The sequence below is a fragment of the Tupaia chinensis genome, unplaced genomic scaffold (assembly GCF_000334495.1).
Source record: "Tupaia chinensis unplaced genomic scaffold, TupChi_1.0 Scaffold000247_1, whole genome shotgun sequence".
NCBI lineage: Eukaryota > Metazoa > Chordata > Mammalia > Scandentia > Tupaiidae > Tupaia > Tupaia belangeri.
In genome coordinates, this window is record NW_006159725.1 from 346,698 (window position 1) to 369,866 (window position 23,169).

A 23,169-nucleotide genomic window follows, 5' to 3' on the forward strand; every position below is an offset into this window, starting at 1 on the left:
TTAATTTATAAGAATTGCTGGATAATTCTGCTTTTGTCGTTTGGAACTGATATATATTCTTTCCACATACACTACTTTATTCAGTTCAGTGACAAAAGAGAAATAAATGTTGTGGTCTCAGATACATAAATCTTTTTAAAAGATATTTCTACTTAGAAATATTTTATATTCAATAGAGAAAACTGAGTTTTATGTACCTGATTAAGATGTTACTCATTCTTAGTATAAATTGTTTTTTTAATTTTAAACAAATAGTATAAAATGATCTCGGAAGGGGAAATGAGGAAATAAATAGTTTATAATTTATTTGCACCTTGGGTAGTAGGTGAAATGAAATCCCAATCATGATCAGGAGGCCTTAGGTGGGCTCTGCAGTACATCACATGTGGATCTCCAAGGAGAGAGAATTCACTGTTTCTGGCACCTAATTTTGAAGTCATGGGCTCAGAGGCTTCATTTGTATGACTAATTATTGTTTTACTCATAAGGGTCACAGATTTCTGACCTCTGTTCATAAAAATATATTCTCATTAGATTTATTCAGTATCATTCATCCATGATATTGCCATCTCGAAAGAGAGGTTTAGGGAAGCGATGTGCAGTGTTTCATAGTAAGATTATTACAGCTCCTAGTGCTTTTGTCATCTCTGCAATTATCAGGTGACGTAGTTTGTAGATATTCATGTTTTGTTCAAATGTGTTTTTATTGCACTGTCTTTTCTTCAATAAATCTTTAAAATATGTCATTGCCTGTGCTGTTCGTGACCATTCTAAGTGCTGTCATCTGTGATGTTCATGCTCCGTGTGTGCACGATTTAACTTGACCATGATTCATTCCTTTTTCCCCATGAATTGTCCCCTTCTGTTGGTCTCCATGTTTCCATATCTCTCTCCTTTTCTCCCGCTCTGTGCAGATAGCTCCTCCACGAAGACAAAGTCTAGCTCAGAGGGGAGTAGATCCGAGATATATGGTAAGCTCACGCAGCCGTTCAGCTTGCACCTGGGAGCTTGCTTCATGCTGTTCATTTTCTTCTTGTTCTTTTCTCTCTCTTTCTCTTTTAATAACTGCAGCCTTTCTTGTGTCTGCTCTGCATGGCATGATCTGCAGGGAAAGGGAGCCTGGGGTTTTACCGTGGCTGTCATGTGGAAGCTGAAGGTTGCTAGAAACTAACACGAATTAAGATAGGCCACGTTGCCACATTCTCTTTCATCTCGTTGATGTTAGGAAAGTGTTTGGGTCAGGTTCCTCCAGATAACATGGATGGGCTTTGAGTCGGCACCTTCTCCTCCTGGGTCATTTGTAGACTATAGATCATGTGCAATTTAAGCAATGGAATCTTTTCCTTTAAATATGGTACTGGTGGAATGTAGGTATCCTAGCAGTTCTTTGCCATTTTTATTTTATTTTTTGCCTTTTTATTTTTGCCTCCTCATCTGGAAAAGTCATTTTTGTATAATATGTCCATAATATTAAAAATATGTAAGTATTTAATTTTCGTAGCGTGAAGAATTTGCCTATGCCTTTCAAAAGCTTCCCTGAAGCTTACTCTGAATGGGAAAATTTTAAAATAGTACTTTCTAAACATTGGCTTCATAGAGAGAAATTTTGGCTGAATGGTGAACTTTTGCAGCCAGTAACTGAAATGCTAATATTTCTAGGCTGTGTCCTATCTTCCAAAGGTACAGTAGATCACGTTTGTGAAGCTTTAATCTATTTTCCCTCTTCTTCTGCATGTTTACCTTCTTCCTTCTCTTCTTTTGACTTACAACTACTCTTTTGAGAAAAGAGAATAGGAAAGGCACTATCAGGAATCAAGACTTTAAAAATAATCTCAGAAACTTATAGTTTTTTTTAGGAAGATTTCAAAGTGAGCCTCAAAGGAAAATCAGATCTACTCTTATGGAACCCAAAATGTATCCAGTGGACATTTTCCCAGGCGCAGGTGTCACCTAGCTGGACATAGAGGAAAGAACTTACGGAATTGTCTGACCACCTTCTGAGATATTTGACATTTTACATCTACTGGCAGTTGAATCCTTGATAATCAGATACTTTTTAATGTTATGGCGCCTCAGTGTTTGGTTCTAAACCAGTTAACGCATCCATGTTAGATACACACACCTAGTCCTTTGCTTGGGTTTCTATAACCAATGTTTTCTCAGTGTGGTTAAAAGTTTGGTAGTCATTCAACAGGAAATGTATACCATGCCTTGTGGCATGCCAAGCTTATGCCTTTTCTTCTCTCCAAAGATTTTGGCTACTTTTAAGTAAGAAATAGCTTTCTCAGGCCAACCGATGGCATCATGGTTAAGGTGGTTGACTCCTATGTGATCAACTACATGGTTCAGGTCCTTGACCCAGCAACGTGAAAAACACACCAGCATGTATATGTATGTGCCCAAAATCCTGAAAGGAGGAAGAAGTGGAAGAAAGGGGATTGCTCCATGACCGTTCCCCATGGGGAGGTGCTTTCTAATTCTACCCCCTTATTCCCCTTCTACTTCTCTCCCCCAGTGCATGTACCCTTTAACATTTTTTTTTAAGAAAAAAATAAGAAGGAATAGTTTCCTTATTCTTCTAGACTGTCTTTTTCCAGATAAAGAGTGTTTTATGGTTCATTCTTTCTTTAAGAATTTGAATATTGTGACTAGCAGATGGCAAATGGTTACATCACTGGACTTCTACATAGTTAACCATGGTTTGAGTCCTGGACCCGGTGGCTTAAAACTCATCCTGGGTGCATGTGCGTACGTGCCCAAAATCCCAAGAGGAGAATGGAGGAGAAGGGATTGCAGTGTGGCCATCCCCCCAGGGAGTGATTTCTCACTCTCTGTCTCTCTCTGTCTCTGGCAAGTGCATGCACCCTATAGCAAAAACCTCTCTTAAAAAACAAACAAACAAAAAAACCAGAATGTGAATATTATTCGTACAGCTCCATTCTTTCCAATAGCCTTTGAGTGTTGTGTTTCATCTCCCTCACCACTTTCCTCGATCTGCGGTATGTGAGCAGAAGCTTGCTGTTTGCTTTGGAGGAGGATTAACAATTTAGGAGTCTATGGCTAGAAATACTGTATTTTTTTCTTGCCAGGGATAGGAATATTAACACTAGTTCAGACATGCCATTGGCTTGGTAGTAATAGAAACATTTTAAGTGGTAATCAGGAAATGAGGTGTGGCTTTTCTGTGTTTGTTTCTTGAGAACCCTTGAAATACCTTTTTTGGAAAGAACTGAGCCATAAGTTGTCAAAAAAGCACTCTTCAGAGGGGTAGGTTGATCAGAACAAAGTTGGCATGTAACATGAATCTCTTCGACATTACAGATATTTTCTCGCCTGTGTGAACAGACTTCTTCACACACCGTGTGCAGTTAGCATGGATGACAAAGGCACTCTGGGGAGTCAAGGAGAGCTTGGGAATTCTGGGATATGACAGAGTCATGGCACATGGGAGACTGTGCTTTAGTGCAGGGTCTTCACACAAGACCCCTGGAAGCTTTTGAGATCATACGTGGTCTTCTCTTGGGGTAAAGTTTGTCATTGAATACTTAGCACAGATGCTAGTTATTCACCTGCAAATGATTTATTTTAAACTTTCCTGATAATTTTTAGAGCTGCTTTGTGAGATAGAGTTACTTATTCGAAAAGGAAACCAAATGTTTGTTTAGTGTTCACTTCTCTTGTTAAGTTCCTGCCCACTGCAGTCAGTCAATATTGATTCTCTTTCTCCTCATTAGTCCCACAGTACCTTTTGGAATCTACTGACCATGTATGGGTGTGTTTTCGGATCTGCAGTTTTAATTCTCTATTTTTCTTACTAATGCTGTCATGGAAAACTTCTGCACATTTCTGTGGGGTATGAGATATTCACTCAGGGAATTTGGGGTTCAGGCTACAGCCACTTCCTAATCTGTTTTGTTGTCATGAAGAGATTCTTTTTAATGTATAAGAAAATGAACCATGTCTTTTTTTTTTAAAGAGATATTTTTGCTATAGGGCGGATGTGCTCACCATAGAGATGGAAAGATAAAGTGAGAAATCACCCCCTCGGGAGATGGCCATGCCCCAGTCCCTTCTCCATTCTCCTCTCAGGATTTTGGGCACACATGCGCATACACCCAGTGAGAGTTTCAAGCCATCAGGTTCTAGGACTCAAACCATAGACAGCCATGTGGGAGTCCAATGATGTAACCGTTATGCCATCTGCTGGTTCCAGAACTAGTCTTTTTTAAGCTGTCTTAGAGTGCTAGGGCTGCTATAACAAAATATGCAGAAGGTTTGGTTTACAAGACAAAAACATGTTTTCTCACAGCTCGGGAGGTTTGAAGTCCCAGGTCAGCGTGCTAGTGTGTTGGGGTCTAGGGGAGTTCTTCATTGACTTCCAGATGACTGCCCTTTTCTGTGTCTTTACCTGGCCTTTCTTCATTGCTGAAGAGAGGGGGAGCCATTCTGCAGCTTCTGATCCTACCATGAGGGTTCCACTCTCTGACCTCATCCAACCCTAGTTGTCTTTGACAGGTTTCATCTCCAAATCCCACCACACTGAAGGGTAGGCTTCAATGTAGGAATTCAGAGGCAGCTCACACATTCAGTTAGTCCATGACAGAAGGGAACCATTAGTCCTTGAAATATCCTGGTTTAGATTCTTCAGAAGGTACATGTGCTCACTAGGAAGAGAAAGAGAGAGAGAGAGAGAGAGAGAGAGAGAGAAGAAGGGAGAACACACCCACCTTCCCATGAAGTGAGACCTGGTCACACTATAATCCCTCTTCCTCCATTTCTCCATCCTGTCAGGAATTTAGCCATACAAGCACACATGCCCAGTGTGTTTTTTGAGCTACCAGGGCTGGAATTTGAACTGTGGTTGTCCAGGTGGATACCAGCTCCCTTAACTACTTTACTACAGTGTCTTGTTTCTTAAAGTCATCTTTGACCTCTTCAGTTCTCTTGTCCTCTGTTGTCAACTATTTACCAAGTCTCCTTGAATCTGTCATCAGGTTTCCATCCTTCACTTTTTAGTTCCAGTCCCACTGCCTTGCTCAGTTTTCCATCTTTTCCTTAGACTGTTTTGATAGGCTTATAACTTTCCTTCACTGGGATTTTACCTCTGTGACTTCCTTTTCTCCATTCTGTCTCTCCATTCTCTCTCCATAGCACCTTAACCACCAGCAGGTTAAAATTACTAAAAGAAGGAGTCGGTGATTCCTTTTGTAGGGAAGTTAAAATAGGAAAATATGCCATCAGTCGTTCCTGATTTATCATTCTGCCTTGATCTGCCAGTCACTGAAAAGTGGCAGACTATTCCTAATGCTCATTTCCAGGCAGGCCTTCATCCTTTGCTCATGCCATTCCTCCCCTCTTAAGCGGTCCACTTCCTGTAACTTTAGACTCCTGTTCATCCCTCAGGGTCCAATTCAAATACCACCTCCTCCAGGGGCTTTTTTAGGCCTACTCAGCTACTTTTGTTTCTGAACTTTGACATTCTGCTTTTTATCTAGTTATTTTGGTTTATATTCACCTTTGCATCTCCCAGAATGCCTGGCACATTGGGGGCATTTATTAAGTGAATTTTGAAAGAATGGTTTTTGAGACTGAGATAGAATTGGCGGAATAAGATCTTGACCCATTTTAATTGGGTCTTTCTTCCCTTATGAGAAGCTGTTCGGTGGGAAATGAGGCTTCTTCCTGGTAGTGGTCTGGAGGAATGAAGTCGGCATACTTGGAACGCAGACTCCTCGCGCAGGCTGCATTGTGTTGTGTGTTTAGAATCAAGAGCTTCTTAATCAAAGGATTATCTCAGGTCTTACTCATAAAACATGCATGTCTGGCAGCAGTCTAAAAATGAGCCGTTTTTATGAGGGTGCACGTGGTCTTTCTCCGCACCCTTCCCTGGAGCTAATTCTTAAGAGGTGAGACTTAGAGGAGTTTGGTCATGTAACAAAAAGGTGAAGAAAGACCCGTGTGCTCTGGCCAAGGTGGATGCAGGACGGAAGGCCTCGCGTGCTGCTGCGCGTTGAGCAGCCGACTTCCTTGGTCGGTCTCTGTCGGTGTGCCTTCCTCAGGAATTATATGACAGTGGGACCCGGCAGCCCCCCAAGTCCATTCTGCCTTTTTAGCATTCTCCTCCCCCACATAGAGTTACGAAGACATCGTTTTTTGTTTTTGTTTTTGTTTTTTTTTTCACATTCAAAATGCAATCTTTAGTAATTATCCCCTGAGTAGGAAATAATCTTTTTAGGTTGGTTTCAAATGCCACGTTGTTATAATACAAGTTTTTTGTTACAAAAAGGAAATAAAATTTGTTAAAGCATGGTATTTATGTAAATTTGACAGAACATCTCTTTCTTAACTAATGAGATGAAACATGGTATCAGTTTATCAGTTTCCAAGTTAAATATGATCTCTTAAAGATAGAGAATAAAGAAAAATTTCTTTGGGACTGGTCCTGTGCCCTAGTGGTTGAGGGACTAGAATCCTGCATGGCCAACCATGGTTCAAATCCCAGCCCGAGCAGCTTGAAAATCACACCAGACATACCCAAAGCCCAGATTTCCAGCAGGATGGAGAAATGGAGTCAAGATTGTGGTGAGGCCATGCCCAGCTGAGGCATCGCCGTGCTCTCCCCTCCCCCGCCCCATACCTCTCTCTCCCTCCTTCCCTCCCTCTCCCTCTTTCTTTCTTTCTTTCTTTTTTTTTTTCATACCAAAAAAAGTTTCGTAACTAGATAAATGGTGAATCAAATGGTTTTAGTTAGAATTCTGCCAGAGCAGAAGGTTAATTAGTGTTCTTCAGAAGTATTTCTCTACTTTACATACCCTTCATGGCTATGAGTTCCTTTTATCAAAAAGTGATGGGTAGGGCCAGCCCCATACCCTAGTGGATAAGGGAGGGAGTCAGATCCACATGGCCTGCCAGGCTTGAGTCCTGGCCCCAGTATGCACGTGTGCCAGAAATCCCCACAGGCTGGGAAATGGAGAGGCGACTGCCGTGCGGCTGTGCCCCACCCGGGGGTGCGCTCTCTTTCTCTGGAAAGTACGCATGTACTCGGGCAATTTAGAAAATGCAAGGATGATGTATTGACGATTTCTTTTATGTAAAATAAACCCAAATCTATTTAGGAACTATTCACTGAGCACCTGTTACATGCTAAGCACTGTGCTAGGGATAGATTCGGAGATAGCGGAAGGGCACCTGCTGTGTAGACGCTCATAGCCCAGTGTCCAAGAACGAACCACAGCACATTTGGGTAAGCACAGATGGAGACATGCAGTCCTTTACCAAACTCCGTGTGCACTTAGATAGCTGTAAAAAAAAAAAAAAAGAAAAGAAAAAAACAAAATAAAAGTCTGGTGGAACCAAGAATGACGGGAATGAAGTACACAGTGTCTTCAAAAAGTTCATGGAAAAACCGGTGTTAGGAAAACACTGTGAATGAATTTCCAATTGTTCTCACCAAAATAAATTTGTATTTAAATTTCACTTTTCTGTGAACTTTTGGGAGCCCCTTTGTATTACCCTGACCAAGTCTCAAGCAAGTCGAAGCTTTATGGCTGTTGTATGAGTTCTCTGCTGTCCGCAGACCGAATGCTGTGATAACGCTTGTGTTGAAGTGATCAAGTGACCGTTCAAAATCTCTTGTTCAGAGATACATACCTTTGTATGGTAACTGCAATGAATAATATTTATACCAGACAATAAAGGACTTAGCAGCAAAGCAAAACTCTGGACACTATGTGTTGTGAAAACTAGAAAAAGTAAAAATCATGAAAACTGTTTTGCTTTGGTTTTAATTCATGAAATTTGAAAATGACTATTGGGGAGTTAGGAGTCTCCATTTCTCTTTCTCTTCTTTCAGAGCACATAGGGCCTAGTATCTGCCATGCTGTGATTATTACTTACACATTGTCACTGAATCTCTGTCTCAGTGTTGTCCTTCCCTGCCAGGAGTCTAAGCGTTTTGAGGCCAGGACTCCTAGTAGTTCTGTAGTTCTCACGGCACCTCCCAACTGCAGTGTGAAATAACCAGTAGACCAATGCTTAATACATATTTGCCAAAAGAAACAAAAAAAGTAGATTTTTTGTTGGGATTCTCTTTTTTTGGGGGGGGTGGTGGTCAAGAAGAACATTTCAGATGTGATAGTTTAGCCAGCATTGGTCTGTTCCGGTATTACAAAGAGTGAAATCTACCCCTCTGTAGTGGGCTAGATAAAACAGCTTCTGGTCTATAGGTGGAACAGTTACCTCAAGAAAAAGGAAAAAAAAATTTTTTTTTCTTTTTTTTTTGAATAGGAGAAAGCATAATAGATTTGAGAATTGGGGAGACTGGATTTCTGAATTTTAAATGATAGAATAACTTAATTTCTAGGTGATTTGGACCACAAATCTAAATGTATGCAGATGGCATGGATTGCCAGGATAGGATAGTTGTTGATTTGAATTCCACTGATTTCAGATCGATGGTATATGTAGGGTATGTTTTCTTTTTGAATTGGTCTATTGGGTCACTGATAACGTTATGACACATTTTTGCATCGAAAAATATGTCATGACTTTTTCAACAACTTAATAATTCTTTTTTTTAAAGATTTATTTTTAGAATTATTTTATTTAACTTTGTTTATTTCTTTAATTTGACCAGAAAGGGATGGGGTGGGAGGTAGGGTGAGTGAGAAAGCAAGCTGCCAGGTCCAGGACTCGAACCACGGTCAGCCATGTAGAAGTCCAGCACCCTTAACCACCCACACCACCTGCCAGCCTCCCTAACAGTAATTCTTACATGGTAAAGTGTGTCAGAGTCTCAGACCAGCAGGTTTTAGAACAATACAGAGGGCAGTGTAGTGGAGTTGGGGAGGAGAGAGATGAGCAGGGGTGTGTGTGATCACTTGGTTCCCTTTTCAGCTCTCCCCATTGCTCCTCCTCATCTTCTTTTGTTGTAGGGTTAAATTGAAAAGGAAAGATTACCAGGCAGCGATTGTTAAGAATTGTCCAAAGTGTGTCTGCACAATTCTCAGGTAGTTCTGATATATTCACCCAGTCCTTAGCCATCCCTTAGGATCCTGGGCATATATATATTTTTTTGAGAGGTTTTCGCTATAGGGTGCGTGCGCTCGCCAGATAGACAGAGAGAGACAGAGAGACAGAAAGCGAGAAATCACCCCCCAGGGGGGATGGTCACGCCGCAATCCCTTCTCCTCCATTCTCCTCTTGGGATCTTGGGCACGCACACACACGCGCCCGGCATGAGATTTAAGCCACCGGGTCCGACACGCGAACTGCAGACGACTCCATGGGAGTCCAGCGACATAGCCATTACGCTAACTGCTGGTTCCCGGCATATTTTTTAAATCGACCAAATGCGGTCGTATTTTTCTCTCTAAGCACTTTCATTTCTGAGCTGCCATCCGTCTCTAGACTCTTCTTTTCTGAATCTCATTATTTCATTAGCAATTTTTAAAAAATTTTGTCTGCCCCAGGATACACCCGAGCTTCTGAGATAAGGTTGTAAATGAAGTAGAGCTCGGGCACCAGGGCAGAGACTCCAGGAAGGGTGAGTGCAAATTCAGATCCCTGGAGGGAGCGGAAGGTACTGCAGGCCGCAGAGGAGCACTTGCCCCATCTGGGTGTTTCTGTAAAGCTCACCAGAGGTGTAATTTGTTTCTGGAGGACTTCTTTCTGTGTTTCTCTTCTTCTAAAACTACCTGTAACAAGAAGCCCTGCCCTTTAAATTTTCCTTCTCTCTGCCTTCCCCATCTAAAACTAATTTGTCTTTTAAAACAAAGCGAGACTTAGACAGTGACCTAAATGGGAATTGATCCTCTTCAGGATCATTTACATTAATGGCAGGAATTTGTTCACATCAGAGTTTGCTAATGTAAAAGGATTTGCAGGGCCAGTTGGTTGTGTGATGGTTAAGGTGGCTGGGTCCTACATGGCAGTCTGTGAGGGTCAAGTCCTGGACCTGATGGCTTGAAAAACATGCCAGGTGTGTATGCATGTGTGCCCAAAATCCAGAGAATAGAATGGAAGAGAAGGGATTGCAGCATGGCCGTTCCTGCCTCAGGGATCCTTTCTCTCTGCCTTTTGTTTGTAAGCCTACATGCCCTATAATAAAACAAAACGAAACAAAAGTATTTGCAGTTGATTTTTTAAATTTTTCTTTTTATTATTATTATTATTTACTTTGCTATAAGGCATGTGTGCTCGCCAGAGAGTGACAGAGAGAGAGAGAGAAAATGAGAGAGTAAGCCACCAGGTCCAGGACTCAAGCTGTGGTTTGCCATGAGGGAGTCTAGAACCCTGACATCATGCCACCTGCTGGCCCCTTGTAGTTGCCTTTTTTTTTTTTTTAAGAGATTTTTGCTATAGGGTGCATGCTGTGCACTCACTGGAGAGACAGAGAGAGAAAAAGTGAGAAGTCACCTCCCTAGGGGGAATGGCCATGATGTAATCTCTTCTCCTCTATTCTCCTCTCAGAATTTTGGGCACACATGCACATACACCCAGCGTGAGTTTTATGCCACCGGGTCCGGGACTTGAACCGCGGTCCACTCTGTGGGAGTCCAGTGACATAACCGTTACACCATCTACTGGTCCCAACCAGCTGTTGATTTTTAATGACGGTATGAATAGGTGCATAATATATTTTTGAGAAGGCAAATCTAAGGGCAACCTCCCAATCATAATAAAATAATACTTAACATTTATGAACCCTTAATATTTGTCAGGCATGAAACTAAATACTTCATGTATATTTTATGCAGGTAAAATATGCAAACGTGTCAAACTCTTTAACTCCTACTACCTTTTTTCCCTAAAAAAATATTTTATTTAACTTTATTTACATATTTATTTTAATTGGACCAGAGTGGGATAGAGTGAGGGTGCCTCTATGTTCAGGACTTGAACCGTGGTTGGCCAGGTGATAGTCTAGCACCTTTAACCATTTTGCACCTGCCGTCCCCAACTCCCACTATCTTTTCTTTCATCTTTCACAGGCACCCTCTTCCCTACAGGGAAAAGAGTCTGCTTAAGAAGCTCGGCTTAGTGCAGTGACCACCATTAGAAATCTAATTGGTTGAATTTTTAGCTCTTCTGAGGTGGGGCAGGGAACTCGAAAGCATGGTATAGTCAGAAAAAAATCTATATGCACTGTTATAATTGACTCCATTTTCATTTTAGTCACACTGTCTGATTTATTCAAAATTCCAAGTACAGTCATGTGTTCCTTAAGATAGGACTGTGTTCTGAGAAATGCGTCGGTAGGTGTTTGTTTCATCATGCAGACGTCATGACGCACACTCACACCGACCAGGCGAAATAGCCACTGCACGCCTAGGCTACGTGGAGGTGTCGTGTATGTGGGCTGTCACTGACCGAAACATCCTTGTGTGACGCCTGACTGTCACTGTAAAGGGGATCATGAGACACTTGACCCCAAGAGCAGAGGGAGTTTTTAAAACTTCTGTAAAATGTTCTTCTTTTGCTTTCAGATTTTATAATTGTGTTTGTTTTATGATGTCCTAAAAGATCATAAAGAATACTTTTTCCCTTATGTATTCACATCCATCCTATTTATAGTTTTCCTGATTACTTGAAAGAAGCAACATGGAACAGAGGAAAAGATTAAATTCTGATGGGTCATCTGTCTTCTGTCCCCGTTAACCTTCACTGTGTCATGAAGTGGTGCATTTGTGAATTCAAATACTGCTTAGTATTTAGTATTCTTTTGAGTTGAGGGGTATCATATTTTTTAATGTTGAAAATTAATTAACTAATTTGACATAAAACTTAAATAAAATTAGATGTATTCTTTTTAAGTTCAGTGAGTTTGAGAAATGAATATACTTTTTTTTTTACAATTATTTTATTTGACTTTATTTTTAATTTGACCAGAGAGTGACACAGTGAGAAAGAAAGCAAGTTGCCAGGTCCAGGATTCAAACCGTGGTTGGCCATGTGGTTCAAATACTGCTTAGTATTTAGTATTCTTTTGAGTTGAGGGGTATCATATTTTTTAATGTTGAAAATTAATTAACTAATTTGACATAAAACTTAAATAAAATTAGATGTATCCTTTTAAGTTCAGTGAGTTTGAGAAATGAATATACTTTTTTTTTTACAATTATTTTATTTGACTTTATTTTTAATTTGACCAGAGAGTGACACAGTGAGAAAGAAAGCAAGTTGCCAGGTCCAGGATTCAAACCGTGGTTGGCCATGTGGGAGCCAGTGCCCTTAATCATCACGCCACCTGCCAGCCCCTGAATATATTCTTATAACCAGTATCTTAATGAAGGCACTGAGCGTTTCCATCACCCCAGATAGTTCTTTCATTTCTCTTTGCCTTCAGTCCCATCCCTCTGCCCTACTCCACTCCTAAGGCAATAGCTATCCTGCCTTTTGTTGCTGTAGTCTAATTTTTCTTTCTACATTGGAATCTTACAGTTATATACTGTCTTGTACTGGACTTCTTTCACTTAGCATTATGTTTTTGTGATTCATCCATGTTTGTTGTGTTTCCGAGTAGTTCTTTTTCTTTTTCTTGCTAAGTAGTATTTCATTTTATGGACATACCACAATTTGTTTATTCAAAACAAACTGGACATTTAAGTAGTTTCTACTTTGAGGCTCTCATGAACAAAATGCTATGGACGTTTGTGTAATGGTCTTTATATGGACATGAATTTAGCAAAACATATGCTTTCCTTTTCTAAGAAACTTCTGAACAGTTTTTCCAAATGTTTATATGCTCCCACCAGCTATGTTTTGAGAGTTCCAGTTGTTCTACATCTTGCCAACAGTTTGTATTATCAGTCTATTTTTAGCAATTCTAATTAGTGTATTCGATTGTATTAATTTCCATGTTCCTGATGATGCAGATATTCAGCACTTTTTCTATGTGTTTATTGGTTTCTGGTATATCTTTTTTTGTGGTGTATTTATTAAAGACTTTTGTCTCCTTTAAAGTTGGTTTTCCATTATGGAATTGTAGGGTGTGTGTGTATGTGTGTGTGTGTGTGTGTGTGTGTGTTTTCCGAAAAATAATATTGTAGGGACCAGTGGATGGCATAATGGTTACATCACTGGCTCCTATGTAGTCATCCTCTATTTGAGTCTTAGACCCAGTGACTTAAAACTCACGACAGGCCCATGTGCGTGCATGCCCAAAATCCCAAGAGGAGAATGGAGGAGAAGGGATTGTGGTGTGGCCATCCTCCCTAGTTAGTGATTTCTCAGTTTCTGTCTCTGTCTCTCCAGCAAGCCCACATACCTGATAGCAAAAATCCTTCTTTAAAAAAATACACATACACACATAAATATTTTTATATTTATGTATATCTAGTATGTATATATAAAATACATGTGTGTATGTATATATATATTTTTTTTCTACATACAAGTCCTTTATCAGATATTTGTAAATATTTTCTTCCTAATATTTTCTTCTTGCATTTTCCTTTTCTTATCAGTATCTTTAGAAGACCAGATGTTAATATGTTTGAATCCAACTTACCATTCCCTTCTTTCACGTTTGGTGCATTTTGGATCCTTTGGTGCATTTTGATCTGTGCCTACTCTGAGTCCTTGACATTTTTCTCCTGTGTTTCTTTCTAAACAGTTTTTTTTTTAATTTCAATTTATTTATTTGCATTCATTCACTGTACATCATTACAGCATGCAAAATGATATTTTCCATCCAGAGTACACTGTATATTGTCTCAATCAAGCACATCAACAAACATGTTACTGTCAGCAAATGATCTTCCATTTCTTGTTTTCTGTATGTTTTGCTTTTTTTCCCCCCATCCTTGAGTCCCTATCTCTTACTCTCTGCCATCTCCCACTCTCTTCCCACACTGTCTCTAGTATCCATGTTTGCTTTTTATACTGTTTTCCCCCCACATTTTATTGAATCACCAAAGACCTTAATCAATCCAAATACCCTCATAGCAAACACAGGTGACACACACATTTCCATGAACACAAGTCTAACTTTACGCATCCTATAAAGTAGCACCTAGCTCTCTTTCTGACCCTCTGTCCCTTCCCACCCTCCTCTCACACCACCTCTAGTGTCCAAAATTGTCCTCCATTCCCTTCCCACCCACATTGCATTGATCACACAATTTCCTACATAACCTGACTACTTTCAAAGGTGAGTTCCCTCGTTACTACTAAGAAAACCAGTTTTAACTTAAATCAAAGAACCGCCAAGGAACTTTGCTTAAAGCCCGGAAACAGGTTAGGATTCTGTTCAAATGGTAGGTGCATGAACCTATCAGTCTCATATACTTTTATCTTCTGTTCTGGTTCAATTTTCCTGATTAAATTCTGGGATATAGTATTCAACTCCAGACTTGTCCCTATGATTAAGTTAGCTACTTTCTCAGTTTTTGGACTCTTATTTCCATGTATCTGCGTTTAGTTTTCCTGATACAGCACATCCTTGAGAACTTCTTGGAGGTCTGGTCTGGTGCTGGTAAATTCTTTCAGGTTTTGTTTATCTGAGAATGTTCTTGTCTTTTCTTCCCACCTGAAAGATAATCTTGCCGGATACAGTATTCTTGGCTGAAACTGCTTCTCTCTTAACACTTGGAATATATTTTCCCATTCTCTCCTCGCTTTTATTGTTTCTGATGAGAGATCTGCTGTTAGCCTGATGGGATGTCCTTTGTAGGTAACTTGATGTTTTTCTCTTGCTAATCTTAGTATCTTGTCTTTGTCTGCAGTTTTGGTCAACCTGGCTATAATGTGTCTTGGAGAAGATCTTCTGGGGTTGATACTATTTGGGGTCCTTTGTATTTCCTGGGACTGGATCTTCGAATGCTTCTCTAAGTTTGGAAAGTTTTCTTGCAGGATTTCATGGAATAGATTATCAATGCCCTTATGGGTCTCTTCACCTTCTGGAATGCCAATTATCCGGATATTTGGACGTTTGATGGTATCCAGTACTTCTCGCATATTATTCTCAATTTTTTGGGCCATTTTCTCTTCGTGGTGGATTTTTCTAGGCCAGCCATTTTCTCTTCTACATCTGAGATTCTATTTTCTGAATGATCTAGTCCGCTTTTAATACTTTCAAGGGAGACTTTTACTTCTTGTATTATAGACTTCATCTCTAGCAGTTCCATTTGAGTCTTTTGTAAAGTGTGTAATTCCTCTTTTAGATCTTGCAAGAATTTCCTCATCTCCTGGAACATGTCAACTTCTTTCTCCTTTCTCTTTAGCAGTTCATTATCTCTCTTCTCTTCCATCTCTGTTAGCTTCGACATTATGAATGCTCTAAATTCCTTATCAGACATTTCCATGATTTTCACTGAACTGCTTGTGGATGAAGAAGAGTTACTCTTTTTCCTTGGAGGAGAGATATTTTCTCGTTTTCCCATATTTCTCATGATCCGGCGATGATTTCTTGTCATCTGATGGTGTATTTCTTTCAAATTCTTCAAGTTCAGCCACTAGCTCGTTTATTGGAGGCTGAATTATCAGTAGAAAATCTTCATTCCCTGAAAAATCTAGTTCGCTGGAGCCATGTGGAACCTTCTTCTCTTCTAAACAGTTTTAGCATTTGTGTTTAGGCCCATGATCTGTTTAGAGTTCATTTTTATGTAGAGTATGAGTTCAAGGTTCATGTGTTCTATACGTAGATCCACTTAATTCCAGTCTTTCATCTGCAATAGACTCACATACTCACAATGTGTCATTGTCATTAGTATACAGTCTTCCATGTAACCTGCAGTTCACACTTCAGTCATACGGACAGATTATGGCTCTTTGTATGGAAGTCTTTATTTATTCTCTCATTATCATTATCTTTGTGTTATTTTACATGTTTCAGATATTGGTTTTGGGGGAAGTGTTTAGATCCTGCAAAACTGAGTGTTTGTCTCTGGCTAACTCAGGTTCAGGATCTTCAGACCTGATCGATGGTCAGGCAGCCCTAGGTACTAACCAGGATTCAGCTCAGGGATCTCCCTGTTCCTTCCATTGGGGGCCTTTGTCTCTCCTCACGTTGACGGTTTTCATTTGCTGTTAACTAGAAGGGAAGCAGCTGCTCCCGTAGGAGTCAGGTAAGTACGTGAAAGAGATGAAAAGCTTGGTTGAGCTCACAGGTTCTTCCTCTATCTTCTCTGCTTGTTTCACCTTTCTCTTTTTTCCCATGGGTCAGGGGTTTTCTTCCCTTTCAGCTCTTTCTGTTGTCTCTCCTTTTTGGGTGAATAGCATAGCTGCAGGTACCCTGCAAGCACTTCTTTTTTTTTTTTCTTTTCCCCTCATGTCTTTTTTCTCGAAGTATACGTTCCTGAGAAAAGATTGGATTTCCCTAGAATTTATTGTGGAATGCTCCTAGCCTAATGTCCCCAAAGTTTTGTATTTGCGGGGTTAAACACCAATTACAACACCAAAGCCATAGGGGTCTTGGGGGGGATTTTATACTACAACTAAATAGCAGAGATGTGAGTGGGTTTTTCTCGTGTTTCGTCTCTAATGTGTCATCCTTTCCAGTTTGCCACGTCTGTTTTTAAACTTGGGACAATTGTCCACAGTGAGAAACCAACGTCTTCCCTCTTCCCGATGCTCACGTGTTGTGTTGTTATGGGGATAGTGCTCCTTTTGGGTATGTGGGCTCTGTGTTCTACCTTGTGCTCATCATTACTAATATATGATTGTTACCTTTTCCTTTTTGTTTTCTCTCCCTTCTCTCTGACCCTGTGGATCTTGTGCAGGTCTGGTTCAGCGTTGCGTGATAATCCAGAAAGATGACAATGGATTTGGGCTGACGGTCAGTGGAGACAATCCAGTCTTCGTACAGTCTGTCAAAGAAGGCAAGGCCTTTTTTTTTTAAGAATTATTTATTCAACTTTATTTATTCGTTCATTTATGTTTTAATTTGACTAATGAGAGAAAGCGAGAGAGAAAGAAAGCCACCAGCTCTGGGATTTGAACCGTGGTCTGCCATGTGGGAGTATCCAGCGCCTTAACCACCACACCACCTGCTGGTCCCAGGCAAGGCATTTTTAAGAACAATTTTGTCATTAAGGAAAAAGCAGACTAAGAACAGAAAAGGTTAAATGTCTACTGCCAGAATAGACTACAAGTCAAATGAACTGCTGTGCGAGGTTGTCTGTGTAGTGCCATAGTTACAGGGATGCATCTACATTGATTGTTTTGGGGGGTACTTCATAGAAAGAAAACAGTTCTTATGTATTTTAGAAATCATATGATGCCTTAATCATCATATTTTATGTGCCATCACTCACAGTAGTTTCTGGGATTTTATTTCTTCATGGCTCCAGTGATATTTTGGAAGACACATTTTAAAGAGATGGTTGTAGGCTTAAAAATACCAGTTCTTGGGCCAGCAGGTGGCATAGAGGTTAAGGTACTGGATCCCACATGACTGGCTGCACAGTGTCAGTCCTGAGCCCAGCGGTTTGCAAATCACACTAGGGATGATTTTCCAGAGAGGAGATTGGAGAAGAAGGGACTGTGCTGTGGCTTGACCATCCCCCTGGGAGGCGATTTCTCACTTTCTCTCACTGGTGAGCACATGCGCCCTATAACAAAAACTTAAAAAAAATCAATTATTTTTCCCAAACGACAATAGTATCGTCCATTCCCATATATTGAATACTTCGCTTATGTCAGGTGCTATAATTTGAGGTAGACTTTTTTTTTTAAGAATTATTTTATTTAACTTTATTTATTTAGTTAGTAATCTTAATTTGACTAGAGTGAGAGAGAGGGAAAGTGAGAAAACAAGCTGCCAGGTCCGGGAATCAAACTGCAGTTGGCGATGTGGGAGCCCAGCACTTTAACCACCATGCCATCTGCCAGCCGCATGTAGACTTTTTTTTAAAATCCTGTTTTATAGGTGATACTGGGGCTTAGAGTAAAAATAAAATGAACTGAAATCAGCCCCAGGTCACAGCTAGTGAGGTAGCATCTGAACTTCAATTCGTGTGACTTTATTACCCACCTTTGTAGACACTTTGTCATCTGCCTATTTTTCAAAAAGCTCATCAGTGACTGCAAATGAATCACATCTTAAGTAACTGATTTCTCACGCAGATGGAGCAGCCATGCGGGCCGGAGTACAGACAGGTGATCGGATCATCAAGGTGAGGAAAGGGAGGAAAGGGCCATTATGGGACTTGCGGCGGGATTAGGAAACATGCTCTCTTTTCACTCGGTTTTTCATAAATGCAGCATGTTTCATATGATGGATTTGCTGACTTGATACAAAAACTTACTTTATTTGTTTTAAGATTAATTACCCTTTACTGAAGAGCGTAATGAAAGACTTGAATAAAGGGGTCACGTATGGGTAGGAGAGTACCTCCCTGTAGAAAGGCTATTTCTCTCTGGATTAATTCATTAACAAGATATTCTCATCAAACTATATGTTTAGAGTTGGGGTGGTGGGGGCCGGCAGGTGGTTTGGTGGTTGAAGGTGCTAGACTCCCACATGGCCAATCATGGTTTGAGTCCCAGCTTGCTCTCTCTGTCTGCCTCTCTCTGGTCAAAATTGAAAAATAATGATAATAAATAAATAATACTTAAAAAAAAGAATTGAGGTGGTATATTGTTATTTGTCAAATTGACTATTCTTTCTATGATTGTATGAGAACAGCTAAAGAACAGTGTAGTGTGTGTGTGTGTGTGTGTGTGTGTGTGGTGGTGGTGATGGCTTAGGTCCATTTGAAGGATGAGACACTAGTCTAGGTACCCATCTGCCAGTGGAACAAGGTAAGAGTCCAAAAACAAGTCTTCAGTTCCGATCATTAATTATTCTTGAAGCAATTGGCTAATGTGATCACTTAAAAATTAAATTATTATATAAGAAGAGACACCATTAACATATTTACAAGTTATAATGTGGAAAAACAATTTGAGATGTATTACCAAACGTGATATCCTTAATTGTAAAGAGCACTCATAAATTACCAAGAAAATGATAAATGCTCTAATAGAAACATGGGCAAAGAATTGTATCACTTAATTCCTTAAAGTAATTGAAACAATCAATATTTTAATGAGGATATGCCCAGCCTCACTGATGACAAAAATGTAGACATTAAAATGATAAGTGAAAAATACATTTGGTTGACAGACAGTATGAAGGTTGGTATTACACATTTGGCGTGGGGCGGATATGGTAAATGGTTGCTCTCATACATTGATTGTGACTATACATTAGGTGAAATCTGTTTGGATAGAAATTTGGGAATATGTATCAAAAGAAAGTATGTATCCTTTTACCAGTGAATCTGCTTTTAGGAACTGAACTTATCTAAGGAATAAGTATACAGTATGAAGGGATATGTGTATAGGGAAATTCATTTTGGTGTTCTCACATTGAAAACTTTCAAGGAATGTAAGTGTGCATGAACTGAGGGCTAGAGAAATAAAAAATAAACTACATCTCATCTGCAGCTTTTCAAAAAGAATAGGTTAGGTCTGTGCATGCCTGTAGTGAAAGATATCCACAGTACTATGGAGAAAAAAAGTACTTTTTTTTGTAGAAAAAAATCTGGCATGTATATACTAGAAAAAGTGTCCCAAAGATTAAACAAAGGTCTGGCCGTGGGAGTGCGAGGAGTGGGGCACTGCTTCACGGTACTGGAGCCACACGGGCAGCCAGGTTTGGATCCTGGGTGGCCCAAATGTGCCTGCACACGTGGGCACGGTCGTGACCCTAACTGGCAGACTGGGGAGAGGATTCTGATATGGTGAGACCCAGGCAAGGGAACCCACTCCCCACCTCCCCCTTTAAGTTTATTTAAGTAAAATAAACTTACTAAAAATTAGCTGTCATAGTTAACAGTGCTTATCTTGGGGGACATGATATTGTATTAATTCTTCACCTGGTGTGTGTGAACTTTAAATTAGTGCTACTTGCATCAGAGGAAAAACTAAAATTGTAACCACATTTGGTATTTTTTTCTTGGTTTAGTGGAGACTTTTTATAACATTTTCTAAATTTAGCCTATTGGAGAAGTATTGTTCTTTATAAAGATGAAATCATGGTTGGAAAACTAAAGTAAATCGAGTATTCCTGGGGAAATGATTATATTTTCATCTCTGATTATACTTCTGATGAATGAGTAGATTAAAGACTGAGAGATCTTCTCTGTCTGCGAGAGTCCTTCAGTGTGTAGGATTTGTAAATCTGTTTCATGGTGTGTTTCGTCATCTGTCATGGTTAATAAGTTGTAATGTCTTTAACTGTCTTATAAATCAAGGCCTTGTTTTGTGTTCAGATTCATTTTGTTACTAAGTATATCTCATGGAATAGTGATAAGAGTGACTATTGAACCAAATACGTGCATATTTTAAGGTGGCCAGCTCCACTTACTATATTATATTATAATTAGTTATGCAGTGTATGGTAATTGCTGAAGTCCATTTACCCCCGTCTCAGTGGGTTGTATCTGACGCCCTGTCCTCATTTTCTCATAGGTGAATGGAACTCTGGTGACTCACTCAAACCATCTGGAGGTGGTGAAGCTAATCAAATGTAGGTGAATGTTACTGTCTTAATGGTTTTCTGAAACCCTTAAAGCGAGGACCAGCGAACACTTTCTGTTGTGAGCCATGTAGTAAATATTTTGGACTCTGCTGCAGCAACACGAGAGCTGACGGGGCATGCATGGGTGTGTCAGTATTTCAGGGAAACCATTTGCCACAATGGTCTATGGGCCAAATTTCCCCCTGGGCTGGAGTTTGCTGACCTCCACGTTGAAGAACAGTATGAGGTGAAACTTTTTTAGAGAGAAATTTTTGCTATAAGACGTGTGCTCTTGCTGGAGACACAGAGAGAGACACAGAAACAGAAAGCGAGAAATCACTGCCCAAGGGGATGGCCACACCACAGTCCCTTCTCCTCCAGTCTCCTCTTGGGATCTTGGGTACATACGCTCACAATGCCAGCATGAATTGTAAGCCACCGGGTCCAGGACTCAAACTGTGGTTGACTACATGACAGTCCAGCGACGTAACCATTACTCCATCTGCTGGTCCCTGTGAAAACTCTTAACTTACTGTTTTCTGCCAGTCCCATATGGATGGTTGATCACATCTTTATTCCTGGAAATGTTGAGTACGCACATTTGAAACAAGCACAGGGTCCCTGAGAGGGCGGCCACTGGCATGCCAGTCTCAGCGTCTGCGGCCTGAGATAGACATGAGGCACGTCACGCAGTCGCTGTCCATCGGAAAAGCGAATGTTCACCTGAGCCAGGGTAGTGCTCTCCTCTTGAAAATCTTCAGGGTTAAGAGTGTATGATCCTCAGTGAGTAGGCCACTCGTGTTTAGTTCCTCTCGGAGAAACCAAGGCGAAGGAGTCTACAGCTCACTAACCTCCCGTCGCTGCAGGGTCAAAGGTGGATGTGTGCTCTCCAAACCGGCCGTGAGATGTGGGCAGGCTGGACCCCAGCCCCTCACAGGGGCTCAGTTTTCTGCTCTTCACAAGGAGAAGGGAGGGTTTGGTACCCCTGTGAGCTCCATGTGCAAGTAGTGATGGGGTGGTGCGTGGAATTGGAGTCACGTGCTGGTGGGGTTATATCTTCCTCTTCCTGCCTCAGCTTCACTTTATTATTACCCTATAACCACCACCCCCTTACACGGAGACTATATTTTCTTATTGCTTCATTTATTGCCCAGGTAATAGCGTGGCAATGGTAGTAGAAAGAAAGAAAGGAGGGGCCAGCAGGTGGCTTGATGATTAAGACGCTGGACTCCCTGGGACCAGCAGATGGCGGAACAGTTATGTCACTGGACTCCCCCATAGTCGACCGCAGTTTGAGTCCTGGACCTGGCAGCTTAAAACTCACCAGGCGTATATGCGTGCATGACCAAAATCACAAGAGGAAAATGAAGGAGAAGGAATTGGGGTGTGGCCATCTGGGAAGGGGGGTGATTTCTCACTTTCTATCTGTCTGTCTCTCTGGCGATTGCACGCACTCTAAAGCAAAAATCTTTCTTTTTTTTAAAAAAGAAAAAGACACTGGACTCACATATGACCAACCATGGTTAGGTCCTGGACCTGGCAGCTTAAAAATGCTGAGCATGTGTGTGTACGTGTCCAAAGTTCTGACAAGAGAACGAAGGAGAAGGGATTGTGGCAGTAGCCATCTCCTCGGGGTGATTTGTCCCTTCCCCTCTGTCTCACTCAATTTTTCTCCTGTGAGCTCATATGCTATATGGCAAAATCCTAAACAAACAAACAAACAAAATTAAAGATGAAGGGGGCCAGCCCCGTAATGCATCTGTGTAGGCATTTTATTTTTGGGCCATAGGGTGAGTACACTCGCCAGAGAGGGACAGTGAGAAATCCCCTCCCTCCCCCGGGGATTGGTCACGCAGCATCCTCGTCCCCATTCTCCCATAAGAACTTGGGACATGCACGCACACACACTTCGCATGATTTCTCAAGCCACCAAATCTGGGACCCAAACCACGTTCGGCCTTGGGAGAGTTCAGTACTTTAACCACTCCACCTGCCAGCCCCTCAATCTTATTGCAATCAGACTTAAAAGTATTTTACTTAAAATCTCTGAAATCACAACATTGCTGTTAAGTGTAACAAAGTAATTTTTATACCCTAAACATTGTGAAGGAGTTGGTAATGAGTTCCATGGAAGGATTAAATGGAGGGAAAAGTATGAGTGAATTTAAAGGTCTTTTGGAAAATCTAAGCAAAAGGTTTTGTCAATTAAAGGTAAATTATCTAGAAAAATAATTTATTTGGAACATCTTGTTTCTTTTTGTTGTTGGATAAATAACAAATGTTATTATGATGGATTTTGTTGTCTAGAATTTTCCCCTCTGTAATATGTCTAGTGGATTTCTGTCTACTCCTCCAACTTTTTTCCCAGTTAAAATCCAATGCTGGGACCAGCAGTTAGCGTAATGGCTATGTCGCTGGACTCCCATGAATTCTACTGTGGTTTGAGTCCTGGACCCGGTGGCTTAAACTCATGCCGGGCATGTGTGCATGCATGCCCAAGATCCTGAGAGGAGAATGGAGGAGAAGGGATTGCAGCGTGTCCATCCCTGCTGAGGGGGGGCTTTCTTTTTTTTTTTTAATTTCTTTTTTTATGTTTTGGAGAGGTTTTTGCTATAGGGCGCATGCACTCACCAGAAAGACAGAGAGACAGAAAGCGAGAAATC

At 40.7% G+C, this 23,169-nt stretch overlaps 1 protein-coding gene across 1 annotated transcript in view; it reads left to right on the top strand.

Annotated features, from left to right (window-relative positions):
- Nucleotides 1-23,169, top strand: part of ARHGEF12 (Rho guanine nucleotide exchange factor 12) — a gene marked incomplete in the record, with an annotated part of 176,953 nt that overhangs the window by 95,284 nt on the left and 58,500 nt on the right. Inside the window, 4 exon segments of the mRNA XM_027771983.1 lie at nt 915-971; nt 16,722-16,820; nt 18,067-18,116; nt 20,458-20,515. Of these exon segments, the coding sequence (XP_027627784.1) occupies nt 915-971; nt 16,722-16,820; nt 18,067-18,116; nt 20,458-20,515 (264 nt within the window).